This window comes from Nomascus leucogenys, chromosome 4, assembly GCF_006542625.1.
Source record: "Nomascus leucogenys isolate Asia chromosome 4, Asia_NLE_v1, whole genome shotgun sequence".
Classification (NCBI taxonomy): domain Eukaryota; kingdom Metazoa; phylum Chordata; class Mammalia; order Primates; family Hylobatidae; genus Nomascus; species Nomascus leucogenys.
The window spans coordinates 113,605,864-113,628,994 of NC_044384.1; the positions used below are offsets into that span (position 1 = coordinate 113,605,864).

Sequence of the window (23,131 nt, forward strand, 5' to 3'; positions counted from 1 at the left end):
AGGCTAGTCTTGAACTCCTGGGCCCAAGTGATTCTCCTGCCTTGGCCTCCCAAAGTGCTGGGATCACAGGTGTGAGCCACTGCTCCTGGTCTTTCTGGTTTTTGTTTTTTTGTTTTATAAGCCACCCAGTTTATGGCCTGAATGAATTAAGGTATTTGGTATTCTCTTTATTTCTCACTAAGTTATCTCTAAACCTAGCTCAAGATGTATTAATACACATCTCCTTCCCTTACATCTGAACATGTTAGGTGCTCTTCAGCATTGATTTCTTGATAATGCAGCATCTCCCAGAACCTTCCTACCTGCTCAGTGTGACTGGGCTCACCTCAGTGCCTGCCACACTGCTGAGTGAGGTGCTGGTCCTTCCTCACCATGCTGGGCTGGCCTTCCCTAAACCATCTTCTATGGTTTGATGATGTGATTGGCCCCTTGGTGGGTCTTACTTTTCCTATAGATCTGAAAGCATTGATGAGGTGAGGGAAGTGGAGCATACAGAGAATAGGCATCTCCCTTAAGGTGATTACCTTGTTATTTCAGGGTCTTCAAGTAAGGCAAGAGCAGCCTTATTAGATGGGGGCAAAGGAGAGGCTCATGGAATCCTCCCTTATCTCCCCATTCCAATTCCTGGCTCCCACTCATTTCCTTATCAATGCCCTACATTTCACATAAGGGATTTGATGATCTGTGGATTTAATGGATTTTACAATTTGACAACCCACAGGATTCAGTCTGAATTTTGGCAACCTTAGTCCTGTGGCTACACAAGATAAAGGTTTGGTTTTTTTTTAATTTTGATTTGTTTTGTTTTGTTTTTGAGAAGGAGTCTCGCTCTGTCACCCAGGCTGGAGTACAGTGGCACGATCTCAGCTCACTGCAACCTTCACCTCCCTAGTTCAAGGAATTCCCCTGCCTCAGCCTCCCAAGTAGCTGGGATTACAGGCACATGCCACCACTCCTGGCTAATTTTTTTGTATTTTTAGTAGAGACAGGGTTTCACCATGTCGGCCAGACTGGTCTCGAACTCCTGACCTCAGGCAATCTGCCTGCCTCGGCCTCCCAGTGTGCTGGGATTACAGGCGTGAGCCACCACGCCCAGCTGATAAAGATTCTTTTAGCCCCATCATAGACAGTATCTTGTTGCACAAACTTACCTTGAACCAAAAATGTAGAATTTGAGCTGCTTGTTCTTTTTCATTAAGCTGTCCTGTGTCAGCTCACTGCAGCCTCCACCTCCCAGTTCAAGCCATTCTCCTGCCTCAGCCTCCTGAGTAGCTGGGATTACAGGCGCCTGCCACCACACTCAGCTAATTTTTGTATTTTTACTAGAGATGGAGTTTCTCCATGTTGGCCAGGCTGGTCTTGAATTCCTGACTTCATGATCCACCTGCCTCAGCCTCCCAAAGTGCTGGGATTACAGGCGTGCAACACCACGCCTGGCTAATTTTTGTATTTTTAGTAGAGATGGGGTTTCTCCATGTTGGCCTCAAACTCCGGGCCTCAGGTGATCTGCCTCCCAAAGTGCTGGGATTACAGGTGTGAGCCACTGCACCTGGCCTGGATAGGTAGATATGTGATAAACCCAATACAGTAAAATTCTGATGGTAGAATCTAGATGGTGAATATATAGGTGTTCATTGTAGAATTCTTTCAACTTTTTTGTATGCTTGAAAGGTTTTATAATAAAAATGTTATACACACAGAGAGAGAGAGAGAAAGAGAGAGAGAGAGAGAGAGAGAGATGAGGAAACTAGATACATGGAAAGCAGATATCTAGACTTCTGATCCAGGAAGAAAAGTAGGCCAATTCTCCCAACAACCACCACAACAAAACACTAAAAATGAAAAATAAAATATCTTGAATGACATATTCTTAAATGCATCAAAAAGATAGCAAAAGTATGAAATTATCAAGCCAAATTCAGAATGAAGTTTGCAAGGCAGAGAGATAAATGGAGGGCTTCAATCATTTTAGTCCTGAGCATGTGGGAAGCCTTACAAAAGTGAAGTTTGGTTTTCATGGCCTCGAAGGGTTCAGGGACCCATAAAGCAGCATCTCCAAGGGCTACAACCTCAACATAAGATTCAACCACATGGTGAAACGCTATTCCTACTAGTACTCCTGGAGGACCAAGGAAAACTTTGAGGAAAGTTGCCATGGTGCAGGGCAGATCACAGGAGTTGACAGGGATGCTGAGAAGTGGCTACCACAAGCTGGCCTTCATGTGGCTGTGTTGTTCAAATTCATGTTATTTGGGTGGTCCATAAAACCTCAAGGTATGGCCCCAGACTGGTGCCTGGCAGAGGTGAAAGCAAAGGCTCTCTATAGAACATATTTCATCCTGGGCCTCAAAGCATCACCACGAGTAATTTTGCAAAGAAAACAAGCAGCTAACAATAAACAAACCAACAAACCACTAGTTGCACAAGGAAACCAAGCACCAAGAGTGACGCTCATCAGGGGAAAAATCCTAGAAAGCAGAAACAGAGCCATAAAAACTTCATTGCACTTATCAGACACAAAATGGAAACTATGATTTTTATGTTTAAAGAAAGAAACTTGAAATTATACGCAATAAACAAGAAAATACAGAGAAGTGCCCATCATATATGAGGGAGAACTAAAAGCCTTTGGATACAAGAATATAATAATTGAAACCCAAATCTTAACAAACAAGTCTCAAAGCAGATTTGACACAGTTGAAAAGATAGTGACTACAGAAATGCACTAGAAGAGATGGTCCAGAATGCTGCACAGAGGGATGATGGGATGGAAATAGGAGTGGTAGATAAAGAGGCAAGAAGGATAAAGCAAGAGGAAAGAGAATGGAGCAGAGATAATATTGAAAGAGACGAAGAGAAGTGATGAAAGACATCAAACCACAGACGTACAGCAAATTGCAAGCAGAAAAGGTAAGCATAAACGCCATATAACTCTTCAGAGGAAAACTGCAGCACACAAAAACAAAGAGAAAATCTTCACGGAAACCTAAGAGAAAAGACAGGACCCCTTTAAAGGAGTGACAAATGGGCTGACTGCTGACTTCTTTATAGTAACAACAGGAACAAGAGGAAAATGAAATGTTGTATTCATCCACTGAGAGAAAGTAACTGCTGATGTAGAATTCTGTACCAGCAAACAGTCAAGAATATGGGCAATTAAAGACAGCTTCAGATAAAACAAAATGGAAACATTTGCCATCAGCAGATTCTTACTAAAGGAAATTCTAAAGGATGTACTAGGCACGAGGAAAATGATGCCAGGAGAAAATATCTGAGATGCAAGGAGCAATTAAGAGCCAAGAAGGTGGCAAATATAGGGGCAAATCTAGACTAGCATTCATTAAAGAAAACAGTAAAAACAATGATTTATGTGGTTAAAATATAAAATTAAAATACATTAAAAGATAGTGACTAGTGACTAACTCTAGATTGTGATATGTTAAATAAGTAAGATATCGTAAGTCTTTTTTTTTTTGAGACAGGGTCTCACTCTTGCTTAGGCTAGATAGAGTACAGTGGTACAACCACAGCTCACTGCAGCCTCGACCTCCTGGGCTCAAGCAGTCCTCCCACTTCAGCCTCCCAAGTAGCTGGAACTACGGGTGTGCACCACTACACCCAGCTAAAATGCTTTTTGTATACATGGGGGGTCTCTCTGTGTTGCTCAGGCTGGTCTTGAACCCCTGGGCTCAAGCAATTCTCCCACCTCGGCCTCCCAAAGTGCTGGGATTACAGGCATGAGCCACTGTGCCTGGCTATTGTAAGGCTTAAAGTTTTAAAGTATCTGCTATCTGCATAAAGAATAAAAGAAAAGTGAATAATGGAGGGGAAGAATGGAATGTGAAATCGAAGAAAAGAAAGGAGAGAAAAACATAAAAAGGTGGACAAAAGAAAACACAAAAGCTGATAGAAATAAATCCAACTATTTCATTAATAACAATAAATGTAAATAAAATAAATGTTCCAGTAAAATGATAAAGATTGTGTTAGAATGGATTTTTAACATTCAGCTGTATGATGTTTACAAATGACACATCCAAAGCACATGGATATAGAAAGATTATAATAAAAGGATGGAAAAAGATATGTTGTGCAAATACTAATCAAAATAGACTTTAAGACAAGAAAGTATTACTAGAGATAAAAAAGGATCAGTGCATAATGATAGAATGTTCAGTTTCATCAGAAAAAGATAAGTAATTTTAACATTTTAGGTCGGATAATTCCATTTTGGGCAAGGATGTGGGAATATACACTGTTGCTGGGAGTGTCCAGTCTGTGGTCATTTTAGAGAGAATCTAGCAACAAAATGAGAACGTAACCAACCACCTTCAGATGTCATATATATGATAGATACCATAAGATTCTAGCTCCACCCATAAAGGGCCATGTGAGTGTTCACTGCAGCAGGCAGTGAAAGCAGCAAAGGCTTCCTTCAGAGGGGCTGGAGAAGTGAAATGTGCTGAAAACATAATGTAGAATGTAATGCTGTAGCCAGAAACAATGAACCAAATGTAAACACAGCAACATCAATACAACCTGGAAAAATAAAACAGTGTGTGCTCAATACCATTTAAGTGAAACATAAAAAATAACATGATGTACATCCATGTTTAAGGACATGTATTTATTAGACTTGGTTCCTCTGGGAGAGAGGGGAATGTGGGTGAGGGTGGGGGACACAAAGGAGAAAAATTACATAAAAGAAGAAAGGGCTTTGTATGAACATGAATATGATTAACCAACTCCATGCATCCACCCCATCCCTGACTCCAGCCCAAATAAATGTTTGCCCCTTGCTTAAATCCAGCCAGACTTAAGGATTTGAAGCATACAAGTTTAGAGCTCAAGGCGGCTATAGAGTCTGAATATCTTCTCAGTGGAGGGTGTGGCAACTGGTAGTTGTCTCCAACACTTACTTTCCTCTTATTCCTTAATAATGCATTCCCCAGCCTCCTTAGTGGGTGGGTATATCTACATAATTAATTTCTGGCCAGCGTTATATGGAACTTCTAGGAAGGATAGTTAAAAGGCAGGGGGCATATGTCATTTTGTCCTCTTCTATTTTTGGCTTGGAATGTGGACATGATAGCTGATTCCCTGGTAGTCATCTCGGACCATGAGGCAACCTTGAGGGTGCTGAGAAAGACAGGAGCTGGATTCCTGATGCCCATGGAGCTGCTGTACCAGAGTTTCTTTTTTTGGGAGAGAGAAACACACTTTTATCATGTTTAAGGCCTTATTAATTCAGAGTTTTCTATTATATGGAGCCAAATATTCTCCTGATAAGGTGGGTTCAGAGTAGATGTGGAATTGGAGATAATTTCATTTCTTCCTAATCAGTCATCTTCTAGAAGAAACATTTCCTGGAGATTCTTTCTTAAATGCCAACTTTTTAAAATACCAGTTTGTTGTCTTCAAAGGATAGTAGTTATACCTTTATTGATGTTTAATTTTTAGGATTAAAAAATTGATTTAAAATAAAATATAAAATAATTTGGACTTCGAAGCAAAGCAGAGATTTGGCAGCAGGCAGCCTTACATTTCAGCTCAGGGATAGCAATGCCTCATTATACACACTTTAGTTGCATGTATACATAGAGTGAACAGACATGATCTTAGGGACAGGTGGCTTTGTTGATGGATAGCTGCCAATCAGTCTGATAGTGCAGCCTGAGCTCTAAATAAGCACTTACATTAATTCTGTTACTAAACAGTAACCTGATGACCAGACAGACTTTACGGATGAGAGGTAATCTGGTGAGCTGTAAAACTCCTGATTGAATAGGAAGCAGACTTTACTAATTAGTGATTTTTCTTCCTCTTAAATTTGTATCTTTTGATTCTTTTGAGTTTGTCAAGTCTATTTCCTGGCTTAGGAAAACAGGTTGGGCAACCTCAGAGAAACCTATTTAATTAGCATTAGTAATGGCGGCAGGTTTGTTAAGCCAGGAAGCACTGGAATTAAAATGCTTGAAATTACTCGCTGGACCATTGTCGTAAGTGTCAGGCTCATCAATGCTCTTTGCTGCAACAAATCTCTTTCCAGACCTACAATCTGGCATCTCTTTTGGCTTAGCAATTTATAGTCTCCCAGATATAATTTTATTTACAAGTAATTTGCATACGTTTCATTGTTACAAAATACATGCTCAGTGTAGAAAACGAATATTCAAATAAAAACAAAACAAAGCAAAAGCCTGACAATCTCACTTACCTAAAGACAATCATGTTTAACCCATTGGCGTATATTTTTTCATAACTCTTTTATACTGTGTGGTGTCTATGTGTATGAATTTTAACCATCAGGCAATAGAAGAAATTTTAATAAATCTAAAAGTAGTAATGAAATAGAAAGCAAAAACCAGTAGACTTGATTGGTACAGCCAAAGGCTTATTCTTGAAAAATACCAAGAAAATACATAGATCTTTATTGGTCTTGTCAGAGGCGTTTGAACCAGAGCAACTCCATCTTGAATAGGGGCTGGGTAAAATAATGCTGAGAGCTACTGTGCTGCATTCCCAGGAGGTTAGGCATTCTGTCACAGGATGAGATAGGAGGTCGGCACAAGATACAGGTCATAAAGACCTTGTCGATAAAACAGGCTGTTATAAAGAAGCCAGCCAAAACCCACCAAAACCAACATGGCTGCGAGAGTAACTTCTGGTTCCCCTCACTGCTCATTATATGCTAATTATACTGCATTATCATGTTAAAAGACACTCCCACCAGTGTCATGACAGTTTGCAGATGCCATGGCAACGTCAGGAAGTTACCACATATGGTCTAGAAAGGGGAGGAACCCTCAGTTCCGGGAATTGTCCACTCCTTTCCCTGAAAACTCATGCATAATCCACCCCTCGTTTGGCATATAATCAAGAAGTAACAGTAAAAATGGGCAACCAGCAGCCCTGGTCCTGTTCTGTCTATGGAATAGCCATTCTTTTATTCCTTTACTTTCTTAATAAACTTGCTTTCAGTTTAGGGACTAGCCTCGAATTCTTGATAGGGCAAGATCGAAGAACTTGCTCTTGGTATCTGGCTCGGGACCCCTATCTGGTAACAGTCTTGTCTAGGGAAAAAAAAACACATAAATGAACAGCATGTGGAATATGAACAGGAACATAACTATTAATAGACAGATGAAGGAGAGTGAAAACCTAAGAGAATACAATATTTGTAAATGTGTAAGAATGTTATCAAAATGCTTCTGGAAAAATGCTTAGTAACTGGTAGGCACATGTGAAAGAAGTCTACTGATAATAAGGAATCCATGCCATTTAATTTGGGCACATTTATCTCAAGATCAAGAACCTAGGTGTAGCCCTGGGCCAGGGGAGTTGGGATGATGCAGAGAGAAGGTGGTACCTCCTGTGTGGAGGCCAAGGAGTGCAGACAGTTCAGCCACATCAGGTGGGTTGTTCATGTGAATTAGATGGACCTTGATGTTCTCTTTAACGCCCATGTTGTATGACATTGAAACCCTAGCTTCAACACTTTAAAAAGTTCTTACTAGCAAATAAATTACAGATTGAACTCCTGAATTGTTTGCAGCCATTTTTTATTCCAAACATGTATGTTTTTGTAAACCTGACATTTCCCAAACAGTGCAAGTGAATCAGAAGTGACTGCTTAGACTTTAATACACGTGACATTGTGAAGCAGTACACCCTCCCCCCACCCACCAAAATTCCTCAGTGGAAATGTACATGGATGCATCAGTGAAGTTCTGGAAATGCAGATAGCGTGGGTGCCTGCCATGCAATTAATCACTCGTAAAGCTTTTAAACTCACTCTGCCAGTCACACCATGCACATTAGAATTAAAACAACAACATCAACAACAAAAAAACCTTAACATAGTCTGAAATCTAGATCATTGTGCTATAAAGCATTGCACCATGTTGGGAAATTTGTTCACTTATTTCCCCCATGTGCTGAAAATTCAGAAGACATCCTAGAAGTTTCATTTTGGCCCTACTGGCTCTGTATTCTCCCTTCAGTTATTCTTTGTTTCAGAAAATATTCTCCACTGTGTATATTATTACTCTATATATCAAAATATCAACTAAAAGTGTGCATACTAAAGCATTTCTGAAATGATGCTCACTTTCTGCCTTTTGTCTACTATAGGCTCCAAGTGACAATCCTTTCCAGCACCTCTAAATTTTGAGAAGTTTGAGCCAAGTATACAGTTCACCAGATGTACGTTTCACACGTAACCCAGATGTAACTGCATGCACCTGGCCATAATGCCTTACCCAAAAATAAAAGTCATAAATAACCTTTCAAAAAGCCACCATGTTGGGGCATACAGGTAGCATACAGCACATGGATCGTCTGGGGACCTGCTATGCTTCCGCATGGAAAACAGGATGTTCCCAGGAGTGCTGTTGGGTTTGTTTTAAACCTCGTTGCCTTTGGCTCAAGGGCAGTAGCTACATGATTTGGTGAAGGAGGACTTCCTAGTGGATCTTCTACAAGGTCTACCATACCTCTGAGTACCCACGATGCTGACAGAGTTTTCCTGAAGAACTGCCTGAGGAAATCTCAGTGCCGAGTGATTCGGAATGGATGCCTATCAGTTGCCACTAAGCCAGTGGACCCTACCCCTCCTGCTAGTGTCCCCTTGTTTCTGAACGTCATGGCCTCTTCTTTGTGACAGCTCTACGGCTCACTTGGGGGATGTTCCAAACTCTCCTGAGTCCTATGTAAATTGAGCATAAGCAAAACGTTTTTTTAAAAAGGGGCACTGTTTTACTCCATTTTTACAAAGGTCCTTTTTCATGTTTAAAAAGCATTTCAGTTCTCTGAACAGTTGGTTAAAACCACATTGAAGATTCAACTAAAAGCTGAAGGAAACTGAAATAATACTGCTCAGGAGAATATCTTACAGGATTCCACAGTGAACCCATGGAGGCAGGAAGGGGAGAAAGTAGAACATACTGTAGAATTTTCAAATAATATTCTGGAGTGGTAACACAGACGTACTGATCTACCCCTTCTGCTTCCCCTGAGAGCATAGAGAGGGCTTCTGAGCTGGGAAGGAGCTTGTGAACTGCCCAAGTTGAGAGAGCGCTAACGATATGCTTGACTTCTCTATCACTGCGCAAAATGCTTAACTCCCCAGTCCCCGTAGCCCACCTGCTACTCAGCATGATCAGACCAGCAGAGGCATCATCCTTCCCCAGACAGGTTCCTGGGGAGGCTTTCAGTATCTGCTCGTGGTGATGCCAAGGCTGGTTTTCTTACAACCTGCCTTTATAAAGTCTTAGTGACCTCCTGGGTATACAGCTCCTCATGTGGGTCCACCCATGCAGAATCGACCAGAAGCAAATAGGTCTCAGCTCTGAGACTGCCCACGGGAGTCTACCCTTCTCCAGTGGGGCTTTGCTGGCGGGCAGAACATGGGCCTGCGAGTCACCCTTCTACACTGTCACCAACGCACCTACACCCCTGGCAGGAGGCAAGTTAGTTGCTCTAAGTGCATGTGGCCAAAGCTGTTGATGGTGCTGTTGCAGGAGTATCACCTAAGAATCCTAAATGATTCATTAAAGAAAACATGGCATTATGAACAAGAGAACATCAAAGGAAAGCTGCAAATGGCATCCCATTCAAAAAATCCACATGCCACTGCATTTTGCCACCCTGAGGCAAAATGTCCCTGAAGTGTTCTCTGGGGAACCTCTAGCACCTTGCGCAGTGCCTGACACACAGCAGGGGCCTCATAAATGGCTGTTAATAAGTGATAAAAGCCACCCAAGACTGCTTTTCTTATTGCTTTTGATAAAACTCATAAGCGAACTGAGTGACAGCTGCTTTCTTTGCCTCATCCTGCTCCCTGTAGCTACCTCTGTGCCTCCGTCCCACAGTTAGATGCAACATCCCTGATTTCTAGGATCAGCTTAGTTCATGCCATTGACCCTTGGTTTTTTTGGTCTATTCCCATGTTCACCAGGAAGAGAAGCATGAGGTTACATTTGTAACCTCCCTGCAGCAGAGTCAACTGCATAAGAAACCAAAAGACACACCTGCTCCATGCCAGGTTAGTACCCACCCATCACCCTCATAATTTTGCCAAAACCTTAGGTATGCTTGTATTAGCCAAGTATGTGTATTAAACATCTGTCTTCCCAGAAGTTGAGTTTGATGTCTTTTTGACAATGTTCACAGACTCCCAACATGTTAGCTTCCAGTAAAAAAGGTGCTATAAGAAAGATACTTGGTTTTATAGGTTGTTTCATCCCCATTGGATGCCATGTGTATGTAGCTGGCACTTTGGCAGGCTGTAATAAGCCATTAAGACTCCGTTAGACCCTGCTGTTCGCCCCATGTTTTCTGTCTTACTAGATGGTTATCCATCAGTAGGAACAGCAGCCATAGCTGCTAACAGTTATTGAGTTATCACTATGAGCCAGGTCAGTGCTGAACATGCTACATCCATCATCTCACTGCCCTTTCAGAAAATGACACTGCACTCAAAACTAAGCAGCACAGTGCATCTGACAATATATCTACTGTCAAACAGAGAGCTTGGATACTGAAGGCCATAACTCAGCACTCACACATGCAGGGGGTGGGGAGGGGCAGTGCTCTGCTCAGATCCTTTGCATCATTTCTTTTGCATCATTTCCCTGTGTCTCCCCGGCTGAGGATGCACCTGTGGTTGTCCTTTAGAGGACTGTCCTGAGCTACTGGAGCCATTATGCCCGCAGGAATTGAGAACAGAACGTTTACATCTCCTCTGGGTGCAGCCAGCCCCTTGATTCAGATTGGGACACCTCTGAGGCCTAACTTTCCCTCCGGAGTTCCCCTGATCAGGCTGAGGCTAAGCTCTATGGAGCTCTCCCTGAAATGACAAACATTTGCCTGGCTTTGTCTCCTTCCTTGTCCTGCTTCCCCCAATCCCTTACTAGTATCCCCTGGGAATACTTCCTTAATAAGTTACTTGCACACAAATCCTTATTTCGGGGACTGCTTCTTGGGAACCCAACCTAAGACATTTTTTTTAAAAAACAATTAAATGGTCCTCTCTGGGAAGGAATCTGCAATCACCACTAGCTGGCACAGCCAGGGTGATAGGGGAAATGAAGATCTCTCAACAAAAATTACCACAAAAAGGCAATCCCTCCCAGCATTCAGACCCAATTCTTTGCTTAGGGGACAACAATTTAGTCCTTGTGGCGTGTGAACTCTGATGCAGGACGTCCAGGATGAGACGCCATTCTGAGGTTTACCAGATGACCACATGGCATTGCTCCAAGCTTTCATCCATCGTCTATGTAGAAGCAGGGTGACATGTCTGCTATATAAAGGTGATACAGAGCAGACTTCTTGCTAGGGATCATGTTTTCCATCCAAATTCTTGTTGGGAATCTTCCAATGAAAAGTACATATGAAAAAACACTTACAGTTCTTTAGCACACATTAGCATGTGACTCCACACTTGAACGAGGCAATAAAGATGTGAAATGTCTTAGGGGTCTTGCCATATCCACAGTTTATATGCACCACTGCCAGCCTGGTGGATTGATTATGTGAGGTTTCTTCAACTTATTTCATCTGTAAGTCTTTTTAAACAACAAGTTCCAAAGTACAGTAAGATTTTCATCCTTTGAAATTTGTATTCATGGAACATGTACTTCCAAGATTTTAGGCCAGATATCAGTGCTCGAGTGAATTATATAACTATTTAATAGAAATAATAAAACATTGATACAAATATAAAGACATAATCAGTATAAAAGGCTTATATATTTATAAAAATACTTTAGGTAACAGTTTTCCCCTGAGGGTTGACCATGCATGTTGCATCCATAAATATTGCTCGGCTCTGCAGCTCGCTCTCCAAAGTTCAGAGTTCATCTTTAAAGGAAGTGGTGCTGGCCCCGGTCATGTGTGACCTGGCCGAAGTGGCTGCCTCAGGCTGGCACCTGGGCTTGATAGAATGAAGAAGAGAACAGCATCAGTGGGGCCTCCGAAAAATCTGGAGAAGATTTTTTTCTTCCAAATATGGAAGATACAAAGATCAAGGATGACAGGCTAGTGATCAGGTCATGTGACTGGTGTGGCAGCTCACTGGTTTTTCTGGACCCAGTCCCAACTGTCTTCATTCTCCTTCCGGTTCTTCTCAGCTTCAATAATTTCTTTGTACCTTCGGCGAAAGAAGCCCATCTGAAAGGCAGAAAGAAAAAGGAAAAGCTGAGTTAAAGTGCTGAAGAATCAGCCATTGTGACCCCAAGGCAGCCTGTCCCTGGGTAGGTGTGAGGCTTGGAGGATCCCTCGGATTAGAGAAAACACTGGCAGGAAAAACATCCTGTGGAGACATTTTTCAAAATGCATGGACTTCCTGCGGGTGATATTAGGTAAGCTGTCTGTTCCTTGTAAAATGCATCTGGTGTAGTGTTTTCCAGACTGCGTGCTGGGGAATACTAGTTACTGAGAGCTGTTCAAAGGTGTTTGGGAGTAAAAAAAGGTTTCATGGCTGGGCGCAGTGGCTCACGCCTGTAATCCCAGCACTCTGGGAGGCTGAGACAGGCAGATCACTTGAGGTCAGGAGTTTGAGAGCAGCCTGGCCAACATGGTGAAACCCCGTCTCTACTAAAAATACAAAAATTAGCTGGGCGTGGTGGTGTGCGCCTGTAATCCCAGCTACTTGGGAGGCTGAGGCACGAGAATCGCTTCAACCTGGGAGGCAGAGGTTGCAGTGAGCCGAGATCATGCCCCACTGCACTCCAGCCTGGGTGACAGAGCGAGACTCCATGTCAAAAAAAAAAAAGGTTTCATGGTCAAATAAGTTTGGGAAATGTGGCTTTTTTTTTTTTTTTTTTTTTGGAGAGTCTTAATGTACAGTGGAAAGTAAAGGATCCATTACCATTAATTCTGGTCGGGGAAAAAACCAGGGACCTGACATTCCCCAAGCTTATTTGGCTTTTGATAAACCTAGTATCTTGAGAGATCTTAGCCATCTGTGGAATAATTTAATAAATACTGCTCTCACATGAGAGGCTGTTTAAAGCATCTGCAGGTCTGCATTCTACCTTGCTGTCATTTACATCTTTCTCTCAAACCCGTGGCATTTGTGCTGTCTGTGCACCACAGTCAGCAGCACATTCTCACCTAGAATGGGTGTTTCATCCTGACCCAGGATGGCAATTTCCTCTAGCTTAGTTCTGAAAAGACCCTGCCCTTTGATGTTACATTTGGTCTTACAACTTTTCGCATATGCTAAGACAAGTTTCTAGTCTTTCTCACATAGTCATCACCACCCAACAGTTAAGCAACGTTTGTAGCCCAAAGCTTACCTTTCCTCCCATGCTCTGAGAGACTCGGCATCTCTCATCCTTGGCTCACTAACATTGGTGGGCTCTGTTTATGAGGTCAGACATTCCTCTCTGCATCTTCCTTTAAACATAGCTGACTGTATCGGGTGTACAAATACCCCAGCTCCCTCTCTCCTTGGGTGGGATAACCCTGAGGTGGACGTTCTACCAGTTTCTCCGTGGAGCTTGCCTGCAGAGGTAACCAGCTTGATGACAAATCTTTTATTGGCTTCCTTCCCTGCTCTCCAACAGTTTTTCCTGAGATCACCTTCCAAATAAATGTTTCAATCCCCTTGAATAGAGGAAATCAAACAGAGACACACACTTGACCTGGTGCTGGCAGGCCTGCCACACTGCAGGTTTGTGGTACCATGGTATCATCAGCTTGCAATTCCCAAGTTATATTGGAAAGCCCTCAAGACTCTCTGCAGTCTGCTGCCAACAGTGTATGTACATATAAGACGTGTCCTACACAAATCATGAAGCAAACCCAGCTGTCATGGGCACATCAAATGTTTTTGTTGTCTGTGTATTTGTCCTCAGGCTTCTTCACTGTGAGCCAAACATCCAGGGAAGCATCACAGCCACCCTGATGGTCATAAGCTCCCCTGAAGAAGGGAAGGCAGGTGGAGCTGAGGAACTGTCTGTTGCCACCATCTTTCTACTTCCCTAAAGGGGGCTTATTGGCCATGCCAAAGACGAGAACTGTCAAGAGAGCCACCAGGTATCTTCACCCATGTTGCCAAGGAGATCCTGAGCATTCACTGTGAGTGGAAGTTGATAAGGTGGTGCAGTTTGAATGACTGGGAAAGAGCAGAAGCTTTCTTAGAACAACTGGCAAGAGTCTTCTGTTCTGAGCTTCAATCCTCAAGACCAGTTTTATAAACAGATATGGAGTTCCCGGTGATTTCAGCCCTGGAGGTTTCTTCCCAGCATAAGACCACATTCATCAGAATGCCACGTTCTGACACCCCCACACATACACTTTCCTCTCCTGAAACCTCTTCCACCTTCTCCCCTCTGTAAGAGATGTGGAAAAGGTGCTTGGCCAGAATTTTCTGGATAATTAAGAAAAAGTCGTAGTCATCATCCCCACAGCACACCCACAGAAGGCCAGAAAAATGGACCAAGACTGAATGGAAATCTAAGAAGCTACTGCTTGAAGTGTCATTCTTTTGTGATAAAGATGTGGTTGGCCAAGAAAACATGACCAGATGTGGCTGGTCACATGCCATGAAGGAGAATGTAATCATGAAACTGTGGAAGGATGTCACAGGGAAATAAGATTCTCTAGCACATACCTTTGGCTGCTGATGTTGTAATGTGTCAATAATCCCAGGTCACTCAGCTGTAATTTCAGAGAAGTCACATTTCCCTACCATGGCACTATCAAGCAGAATCTTAACAGTCTGCCCCCTTATGATCTCCTGCATTTGTCTTAGGACTCTTTGAAGGCAGGCTTTGTGCTTTCAATCCCCAGCACTCAGCATCTCACCTGTCCTTGGTACCAGTGATAAATTGCAAAGATGCCCACACACCCTCCACACCCTTTACCATGTGACTCTCCAGCTCTTCCCATCGTGAGGCGGAGTCTATTTTTCCAGCCTTGATTCTCCGCTGAGACTAGCTTTGACAATTGGGTGAAAGGGAGGAGATGTTGTGTCTGTTACACACTTAGTCCCCAAGGGGCTTTGCACACTTTCAATTACTTTCTCAGAACCCTGCCGTGCTTCCACACAAATGCCTATGTCTAGCCTGCTAAGAGACTAGTTTTTTTGAAGCCCTCCCTGACTAGCCAACTCCCAGCTGCCTGCAGAGGCACATGTAAGTCTCACTGAGCTCAAACTGCCCCGCTGAGCTCAGTCCAAATTGCCAACCCACAGAACTGTGACCTGCATAGATGGATATTGCTTTTAAGCCGCAGAATACTGGGGTGGTTTGTCATGTAGCATAAGTTAACTGGTACAGACTCGATATTTTTTTTGCTGACTTAATGAACCAGACAGACAGCTGATAGGGCTCTAGATTTAAAGAGCATCAGTTAGTGTGCCTTGCTGAACTGGACTTTTCACTTTTTTTTTTTTTTTTTGAGACAGAGTCTCACTCTGTTGCCCAGGCTGCAGTGCAATGGTGCCATCTCGGCTCACTGCAACTTCTGCCTCCCAGGTTCAAGTGATCCTCCTGCCTCAGCCTCTCAAGCAGCTGGGACTGCAGGCGTGTACCACTCTGCCCAGCTAATTTTTGTATTTTTAGTAGAGACAGGGTTTCATCTTGTTGGCCAGGCTGGTCTCAAACTCCTGACATCAAGTGATCCGCCTGCCTCGGCGTCCCAAAGTGCCGGATTACAGGTGTGAGCCACTGCGCCCGGTCTGAACCAGACTTTTCTTGTTCATCTCTAAGAACAAAAGCTGGCTCACTTTCTCATAACTATGCTAGTGTAAGCATTTGATATAGACAGTGTGTTAACAATCTGGAAAGGATTTAGAGCACCTGAACTCACTCTTACATGTGGCTTTCATGTGCTCAAGTTTTATGAATGCTAACAACAAGGTGAAGGCACTGTCATCTCTTGCAGGCACCCAGAAGCAAGCTGCTTTCTCTCAGTGGAGTGGTGTCAGCATTAGGCCTGAAAATCACCCCCACCCACCCCTGGCTGAAACAGCCTTGCAAGCTCTATGCCCCACTCTAACACTGCAGGGTCTCCAGTCCTGCTCCTAACACAGCCTATGCGTAATCTCTTGGATGGGAGGTCAGAGCCACCATTGATGCAGGTCTTCCTTTTTTTAGAATATGAAGACCATTTCTTAAAACATAATGCACTCTCATGGCTAGGGAGTTGTAGGTACAGTAGTGCAGGTGCTACACTGCATTTAAGGGGCTGGGGGATACCACTCACATCACAGATATCATAGATGTATAAGTTTATTATAACTGTTTTCCAACAGATGGCAGTAGAGTGTCTTGTTCTCATAAAATCAGAGTTTTCTGAATTTTTTCTGACAGATGGAAGTAAAGAGTCTTTAGGAAGGGGTGCTATTTACTATTATAGTTTGCACAAAGGTACCCTATAGTCTAGTGGTGGCTCTGTCAAACTAATATTGTTTCTTTTTGGTGGGGGATGGAGTCTTGCTCCGTTGCCAGGCTGGAGTGCAGTGGCACGATCTTGGCTCACTGCAACCTCCGCCTCTTGGGTTCAAGTGATTCTCCTGCCTCAGCCTCCCAAGTAGCTGGAATTACAGGTCTGCACCACCACACCTGGCTAATTTTTATATTTTAGTAGAGATGGGGTTTCACCATGTTGGCCAGGCTGATCTTGAACTCCTGACCTCAGATGATCCGCCTGCCTTGGCCTCCCAAAGTGCTGGGATTACAGATGTGAGCCACTGCACCCGGCCTGGGAAAGTTATTTTCTGGCTTCGAGCCATAGTGTCTTCGTCTCTGCCTAAGAGATCAATGGGATTCTCAGACCTCTTCCAGCCCTGAAACATCATGACGGCTTTTACTGTTTTCCCCAAAGTGAATTCAAGGCTCTAGGCTGTGGGCCACATAGCTGGGTACTCAGGACTCACACTAAGGGGGAACAAGACACAGAGTCTTTGTCCCATCTCAATTTTTCTCAAAGATTTTTGAGAAATTTTTTGAAAATTCAATTTTCAATTTTTAAAACTGTTAATTTTTGAAAGAAACAAATAAAACAGAATTTAATAATATTTTAAAAGATTATGAGGTCTTTGAATTCACAAAACACATGCAGTTATGTTCACTTATTTAACTTTTATAGTCTTTTGAACTGTGGAATTTTAAGGTCAATTTTACCGATAAGGAAAGTAGGCAAGGCTTGATGGAGTTGAACACGTAGCTCTTGATCAGATGTCTTATAATAAGTGTCAGAATTGGGGACTTGCTAAGTCAGTCTAGGACTCTTAACTCACGTAACATAGAGACTGCCTGATTACCTCATCAAGAACGGAAAAAATATCAGTTCTCTAAAAATAAAAACTCAAAATAAGCAACCCATGAGAACAAGTCACCGAAAGTAATTTGCAAGAACCAGAAAAAAGCATGTTATCTTCTAAATGCCCTAGAGGCACAATATTATTCCCAACAGTTCTCAATAAATGCAAGTCAATAAATAAAGAACAGGTCTTCCTAGCTAACATTTTCTAATAGAATGTCAATTAGGAATGAGGAAGTGAAAAACTAAATTTAGCAAGGTTTTTGTCATCCCCTTAAGCAAAGATAATGACTTCAACTAAAGATAATGGCTAAAGATAAACTATAAAAACTAAAGACTAAAGATAAAGATAACACTAAACTAAAGATAGTGACTCTGAATTTGATGATCTAACAAGTACAAATGATCCCCAAGTTACCATACCTCGACTTAACAGTTTTTTGACTTTATGATGGGTTTATTGGGGTATTAAATGCATTTCTGACTTAAAATATTATAAGTCAAGGAGCACCTGTAGTTCCTTTGCTTAAGAGATACATGGTCTAAATCTGTAACTCTTCATACACATGCCAGGAAATCCACGAGCCCCTTCAGCCTGCTATAGTACTTCATAGCCAGTCCTACCGATTCCATTACTGCCAGGACCCAAAGTCCCCCTACACTTGGGAAATTAACACATCCCAAGGTTGAGTAGGCCTCCTTCAGACATACATACCCACTCATGTGAGCACACATAGGTGCCTTGGGGAAAGCTTTGAGAAGCACTGGGCAAATCTCTGTTTTTGTTGCCAGCTGAGCCCACCCTGAGGGTGCTGGGAAATGATTAATGATGGGCTAAGCTGGACGTCCAGCAGCCCCACACTCACTTCCAAGCCAATGGAGTCAATGTTTTTCTGCATTTTTTCTGGAACCTTCCAGTGCTTGCTTTACCATTTGAGGGGCAAGGGGCTCTGTTAACTGTTCTGTCTGTAGCAGAAGAAACATAGAAACCCTAGAGGAGGTGACTCAAGCCAAGCTTTGCTTGGCTGGAAGCCGAAGGAACAGTGTGCTTTCTGGGTTTTGTGTCTGCTCGTCCTGCAGCTCCAAAGAGCAGCTCCCTGAACCCTCCTAACAGACATACACAATTTTCTCATATAACCCTGTATCCAAAAGCAGCCAGAAAACTCCTAGGGAAACAACAGATTGCCCCAAACAGCCTTACTTAGATGGGTGCTACGTGAGGCATGAGGCCTGACCGAGTTCTGGGGTATCCACCCTGCGGCAGCAGCCTCTTCCTCCCCAGCCCCCTGCAGGGTGAGAGGGACCAGCTGGACGACGCCATGGCATCTGGTCTCTTGGGGGATCCTACCTACTCCGCGGCCTTTGGGTTGTTTCCTAGACAGTGATTCTGAGGACCTGGGACAAATTCCTTTTTTGGACTAACTCAAGACTTCATGTTTATAGTTCTCTTCAGTTACTTGACTATTTACATAGCATGTCTCTGTCTCGAGATGCCGACAGTGCAACATCAGCCCAATATTTACTCCCAAGCATAAACAAGCCCCCACTGAATGTCGTTGGCACATGGTTCTAATTGAGGCAGTGTGAAGGGTGTGTGTGCAAGCACATGGGCATGTGTCTGTGTATTTTCTTTTTCTTTGGAGGAGAAGCAAGGATGCCCTCCCAGCCCAGTTTGAAGGGAAGGTGATAACCCAGTGACCTCTGGACGGGTTGCCAAATCTTACACATTCTCTGAGCCATTTTACAGATTTGTTTTCTAAGTGTTTCTGCCTTAGGTCAGAAGTAATGCTCTCAAATAAAAACCATGAGCCCAAAGCCAGTCCTAAAGCAGCAGGCTCTTGGAACAGCCCCAACTGACAGAGGGTTTGAGGCAGCCCTTTTCAGAGGGCTAGCAAACACATTCTGCAGCCTGCCTCTTTGCCACTTGAGCAAGTAGGTCCTGGGCCTCCTGGGAAGAGATGGCCATAGGGCTGGCAAAACAGTCTCACTTCCCTTTGCTCCAAGCCATCTCGGTTTGCAAAAGGGTCAAATGGGAGAGAGAGGGTCCTTGATTGACAGCAGTGAGGGAGGATATGGGTCTCTCTCCTTCACTAAGTGGTGGCCTGTATGTTTTGGCAAACTGCAAACAAACAAGGACAGAGCTGGGGAGGGGAGGAGGGTGTGAGGGAGGCAGAGAGAAAGACAGGGAGGGAAGAGCTTGGAGCCCGAAATAAGGGAAGGGGGGTGTCTTTCTTCAAAAGGAGAAATATCCCATCATCTTCATTCTTTCCACAGAAACCAGGCTGGCTTATATAAGCTGAAGGTATTTCTTAAAGGTGTCAATCACACACAAAGTTGTTATCCCTTCTGCACCTCTGAACAATTTAACTTTCTCCTCCTAAACAGGCCTTTATGATTGTCTTGAAGAGGTGCCAGGCCCAGGCATCTTCCAACCCAGTCAGGAGCTGCAGGAAAGGAGAGGGGACTCATTTGGACTTTTCTTCCTTTAAAAGCGTTTCATATTTCAAAGTTTTCTTCCTGCATGGTGGTTTGGCTGGCTACTGTAATCCTCGCACATAAAGTTTAAATTATGGCTCCCAGTGTCTGCTAACATCTCAGCTTTGGGAAAGCTGATTAGGATCCATTTCAGAATTTGAAGAGCGGTCTGGTTAGCTTGGGGCCCTCATTGTGGATTTTGTGTCAGAGCCAGGGCCTGCTGCCGCTGAGCATGAGAGGATGCCTGAGATGCCAGCAGATGGGCTTTCTCGAAGGCCGCTGGGGAGCTGCACAGGGTCAGAGGCAGATGAGGGGCTGGGCTGGCTGAGCATATCAGCAGGGAGCCCGGAGCTCAGTTCTGGAAAAGACACTTGCTGACCCGGTAAGGGCTTTCTGATTTAGGTAAACAGTAGCACCACAGTGCATGTGTAGGTGGGGCCAGGGGCTGGTGGCACAGGCCAAGTCCTGCTGACCTTCAGGGCTTTGCTGAAGCTGATTTTCCTAAAGGTCTTCAAGACTAGGTGAGGGCTCTGTTGTTGAGGCCAGGCATGGTGGCTCACGCCTGTAATCCCAGTACTTTGGGAGGCCAAGGTGGGTGGATCACTTGAGGCCAGGAGCTCGAGACTAGCCTGGCCAATATGGTGAAACCCTGTCTCTACTAAAAATACAAAAATTAGCCAGGCATGGTGACACACACCTATAATCCTAACTACACAGGAGGCTGAGGCAGGAGAATTGCTTGAACCTGGGAGGTGGAGGTTGCAGTGAGCCAAGACCGTACCACTGCACTCCAGCCTGGGTGACAGAGTGAGACTCTGTCTCAAAAAAAAAAAAAAAAAAAAGAAACAGATTAGGTGAGGGCTGTTGTTTATTTATCTTTGTCCCTTTGCCCAGGGCCTGCCACCTAGTAGGGACCTACTACTCTTTGCCTAGCGAAGGTGCTGGCCATCTTGCAAGCATAAAGCATGCAGACCCTCAGGCCTGTGTGGTGCTGTGAATGTGGCGGCATGGCCAGCTGCTCTGCTCAGCTTTCAGTACCATGTCACGATTCACGTTTATGCAACACTTTTGGGAACAACCACTTTTGGCTCAGGAGTTCAAGGCAGCAGCAAGTGACCATAGGTAGCAATGCCAAGAGCTACTCTAGAAGGACATTCAAGAGCCACGGTTCTGTAAAGGGAAGAGGACTTCAACACTGTCCCCGCCAACCACTGTCTTCAAAGGCCCTCAATGAAGTGGGCAACCGGTCAGCAGTGGCAGCTGGGTAACACTCAGTGGCTTTCCCTTTGAAAGGAATGGAGGAAATTACATGTGGAATACGGCAATAAGCCGGAAACATTAAGACCTCCCATATAAGTCAAATATGAGGCTGGAGTTTAGGCCATCAATCAACAGGTCTTTGGGTTACTGCACTGTACTGTCTGTGATACCGAATCACTATTCACTACACATAAGATATCATTCTTAGGTTGCAGACATGGGAATCAGAGTTGACAAGAGGTCTGTAGTTGAAGTTCTAGAAATACGTAGGTCTTTAAAATAATCCTACATTTCAATTGCCCTTTTAACCTCTTATAAAGTCATCACATAGTTAGCCTTTTAAGGAAAAAAAAATTTTTTTTCCCTAAAGAAATCCCCTCCACCAAGCCCCTTATCACATTACAACACTGCCTCAACAGACTGCACACTCTGTCATAAATGCTGCACCAACATTTTCTGTTTGCCTCCTCTTCCCCAAAGGAGTTCAATTGTGATTTTATCTATGACACTATGGGAGACAGACGAGGTTTCATCTACTTTAAAATAGAACAAAACTTCTAGTTAGGCGAATTTTTGTTTGCAATAGTGACTTTTAGGGAAAAGACACGGTGGCTCACACCTGTAATCCTAGCACTTTGGGAGGCCAAGGCAGGCAGATCGCTTGAGGCCTGGAGTTCGAGAGCCTGGCCAACATGGTGAAACCCCGTCTCTACAAAAAATACAAAACTTAGCCAGGCATGGTGGCAGGCACCTGTAATCCCAGCTACTCAGGAGACTGAGGTAGGAGAATCTCTTGAACCCAAGAGGCGGAGGTTGCAGTGAGTCGAGATCATGCTACTGCACTCCAGCCTGAGTGACAGAGTGAGACTCTGCCACAAAAAAGAAAAGAAAAGAGAAGATAAAGATTTTGCCCATATTTCGAACATCATGTATGTGACAGATAAAAGACAGCCACCAAGGCTTTGCCACTCCTCCCATTGAGAAGCAGGGTCTATTTTCCCTCCCTTGAACCTGAGCTGGCATATGACTGCTTTCACCAACAGAGTAAATGATGCTATGCCAGCTGTGGGCTAGCATTTAAGAGAACTGGCAGCTGTCACTCTGCTCTCTTTCAGCCTAAGCCACCACATAAAAAGTCAGACCATCTGCTGGAAGAACCACATGGAGAGGCCCTGAGTCGACATGGAGAGGAAGAAGGACTTGACTGAATCCAGCCTTCCAGCTGTCCCTACCAAGGTACCAGGCACAAGAATGAAGCTGTCTTGGACTCTGAAGACCAGCTTAGCCACCAGGTAAATGCCACTAAGTGACCTCACTCAATGTCATGTGGGACGGAAGAATCACCCAGCCAAACCCTTCCTGGATCCCTGACCCAGAAATTTTTCAGATGTAATAGTTGTGTAAAGCCACTCAATTTGGGGGCAGTTTGTTATGCAGCATAGCTAGCTGGTATGATACAACAGCCTGCAATTCAGGCAGCAGCAGCACTAACAACCATGAAATCCTGCAGAAGCGAACTCCTTTGGGGTGCCTGCCTAATTGTTTTCTTTTCCGAGAGTCTCCTCCCCAGTATCCCCTAAACCACCATCCTGCATCTTTCTCCCCCACTAGCCTCCATGGGAGACATGTGACCCACACTGGGTCGGGTGGATTCTCTCCCTGCCAACTCCCTTCCTCCCTTCCACAGTTGATGGGAGTGGACATTTGACTAGAGCTGGGCCAGGCACATCCTCTCTCCCAGACATGTGGGACCAGGAATCAGAGGTGGCTGATCATTCTGCGTCTGTGGCTAGCAGCCCTTGAGATGCAAGTTTGGAGGGGCTGGAGGCAACTATCTCCCTACAATGTGTAGGGAAACATAGAGAAAGCTGGTCTGCGGTGGGAGGAGAACGATACGGATGTGTAGCCAAGTAGAGAGAAGGGGCTTCCTTCTGTTGACCTTCCTTCTGCTGGGCGGGGGCGACAGGGAGTGAGGCAAGCCCAGCCTTGTCTCCTAGACTCCCCTAAGCACCACTCACTCAGAAAGCCCAACACCAAGCTCCTCCTCTTGCCAAACTAATTCGAATCTTTCCTTCCCCACCCTGATTAAGGGCACCCATCCTTTGTCTGAACTTAGCTC

General features: G+C 44.1%; 1 protein-coding gene across 1 annotated transcript in view; it reads right to left on the bottom strand.

Moving 5' to 3' along the window:
* Positions 1–7,541: 7,541 nt before the first annotated feature.
* Positions 7,542–23,131, bottom strand: part of ITGA9 (integrin subunit alpha 9) — a 380,757-nt gene continuing 365,167 nt past the window's right edge. The window contains exon 28 of the mRNA XM_003256852.3: positions 7,542–12,174. Within this exon, the coding sequence (XP_003256900.2) occupies positions 12,076–12,174 (99 nt within the window). The 3' untranslated portion in view covers positions 7,542–12,075. The remainder of the gene's footprint in view (positions 12,175–23,131) is intronic.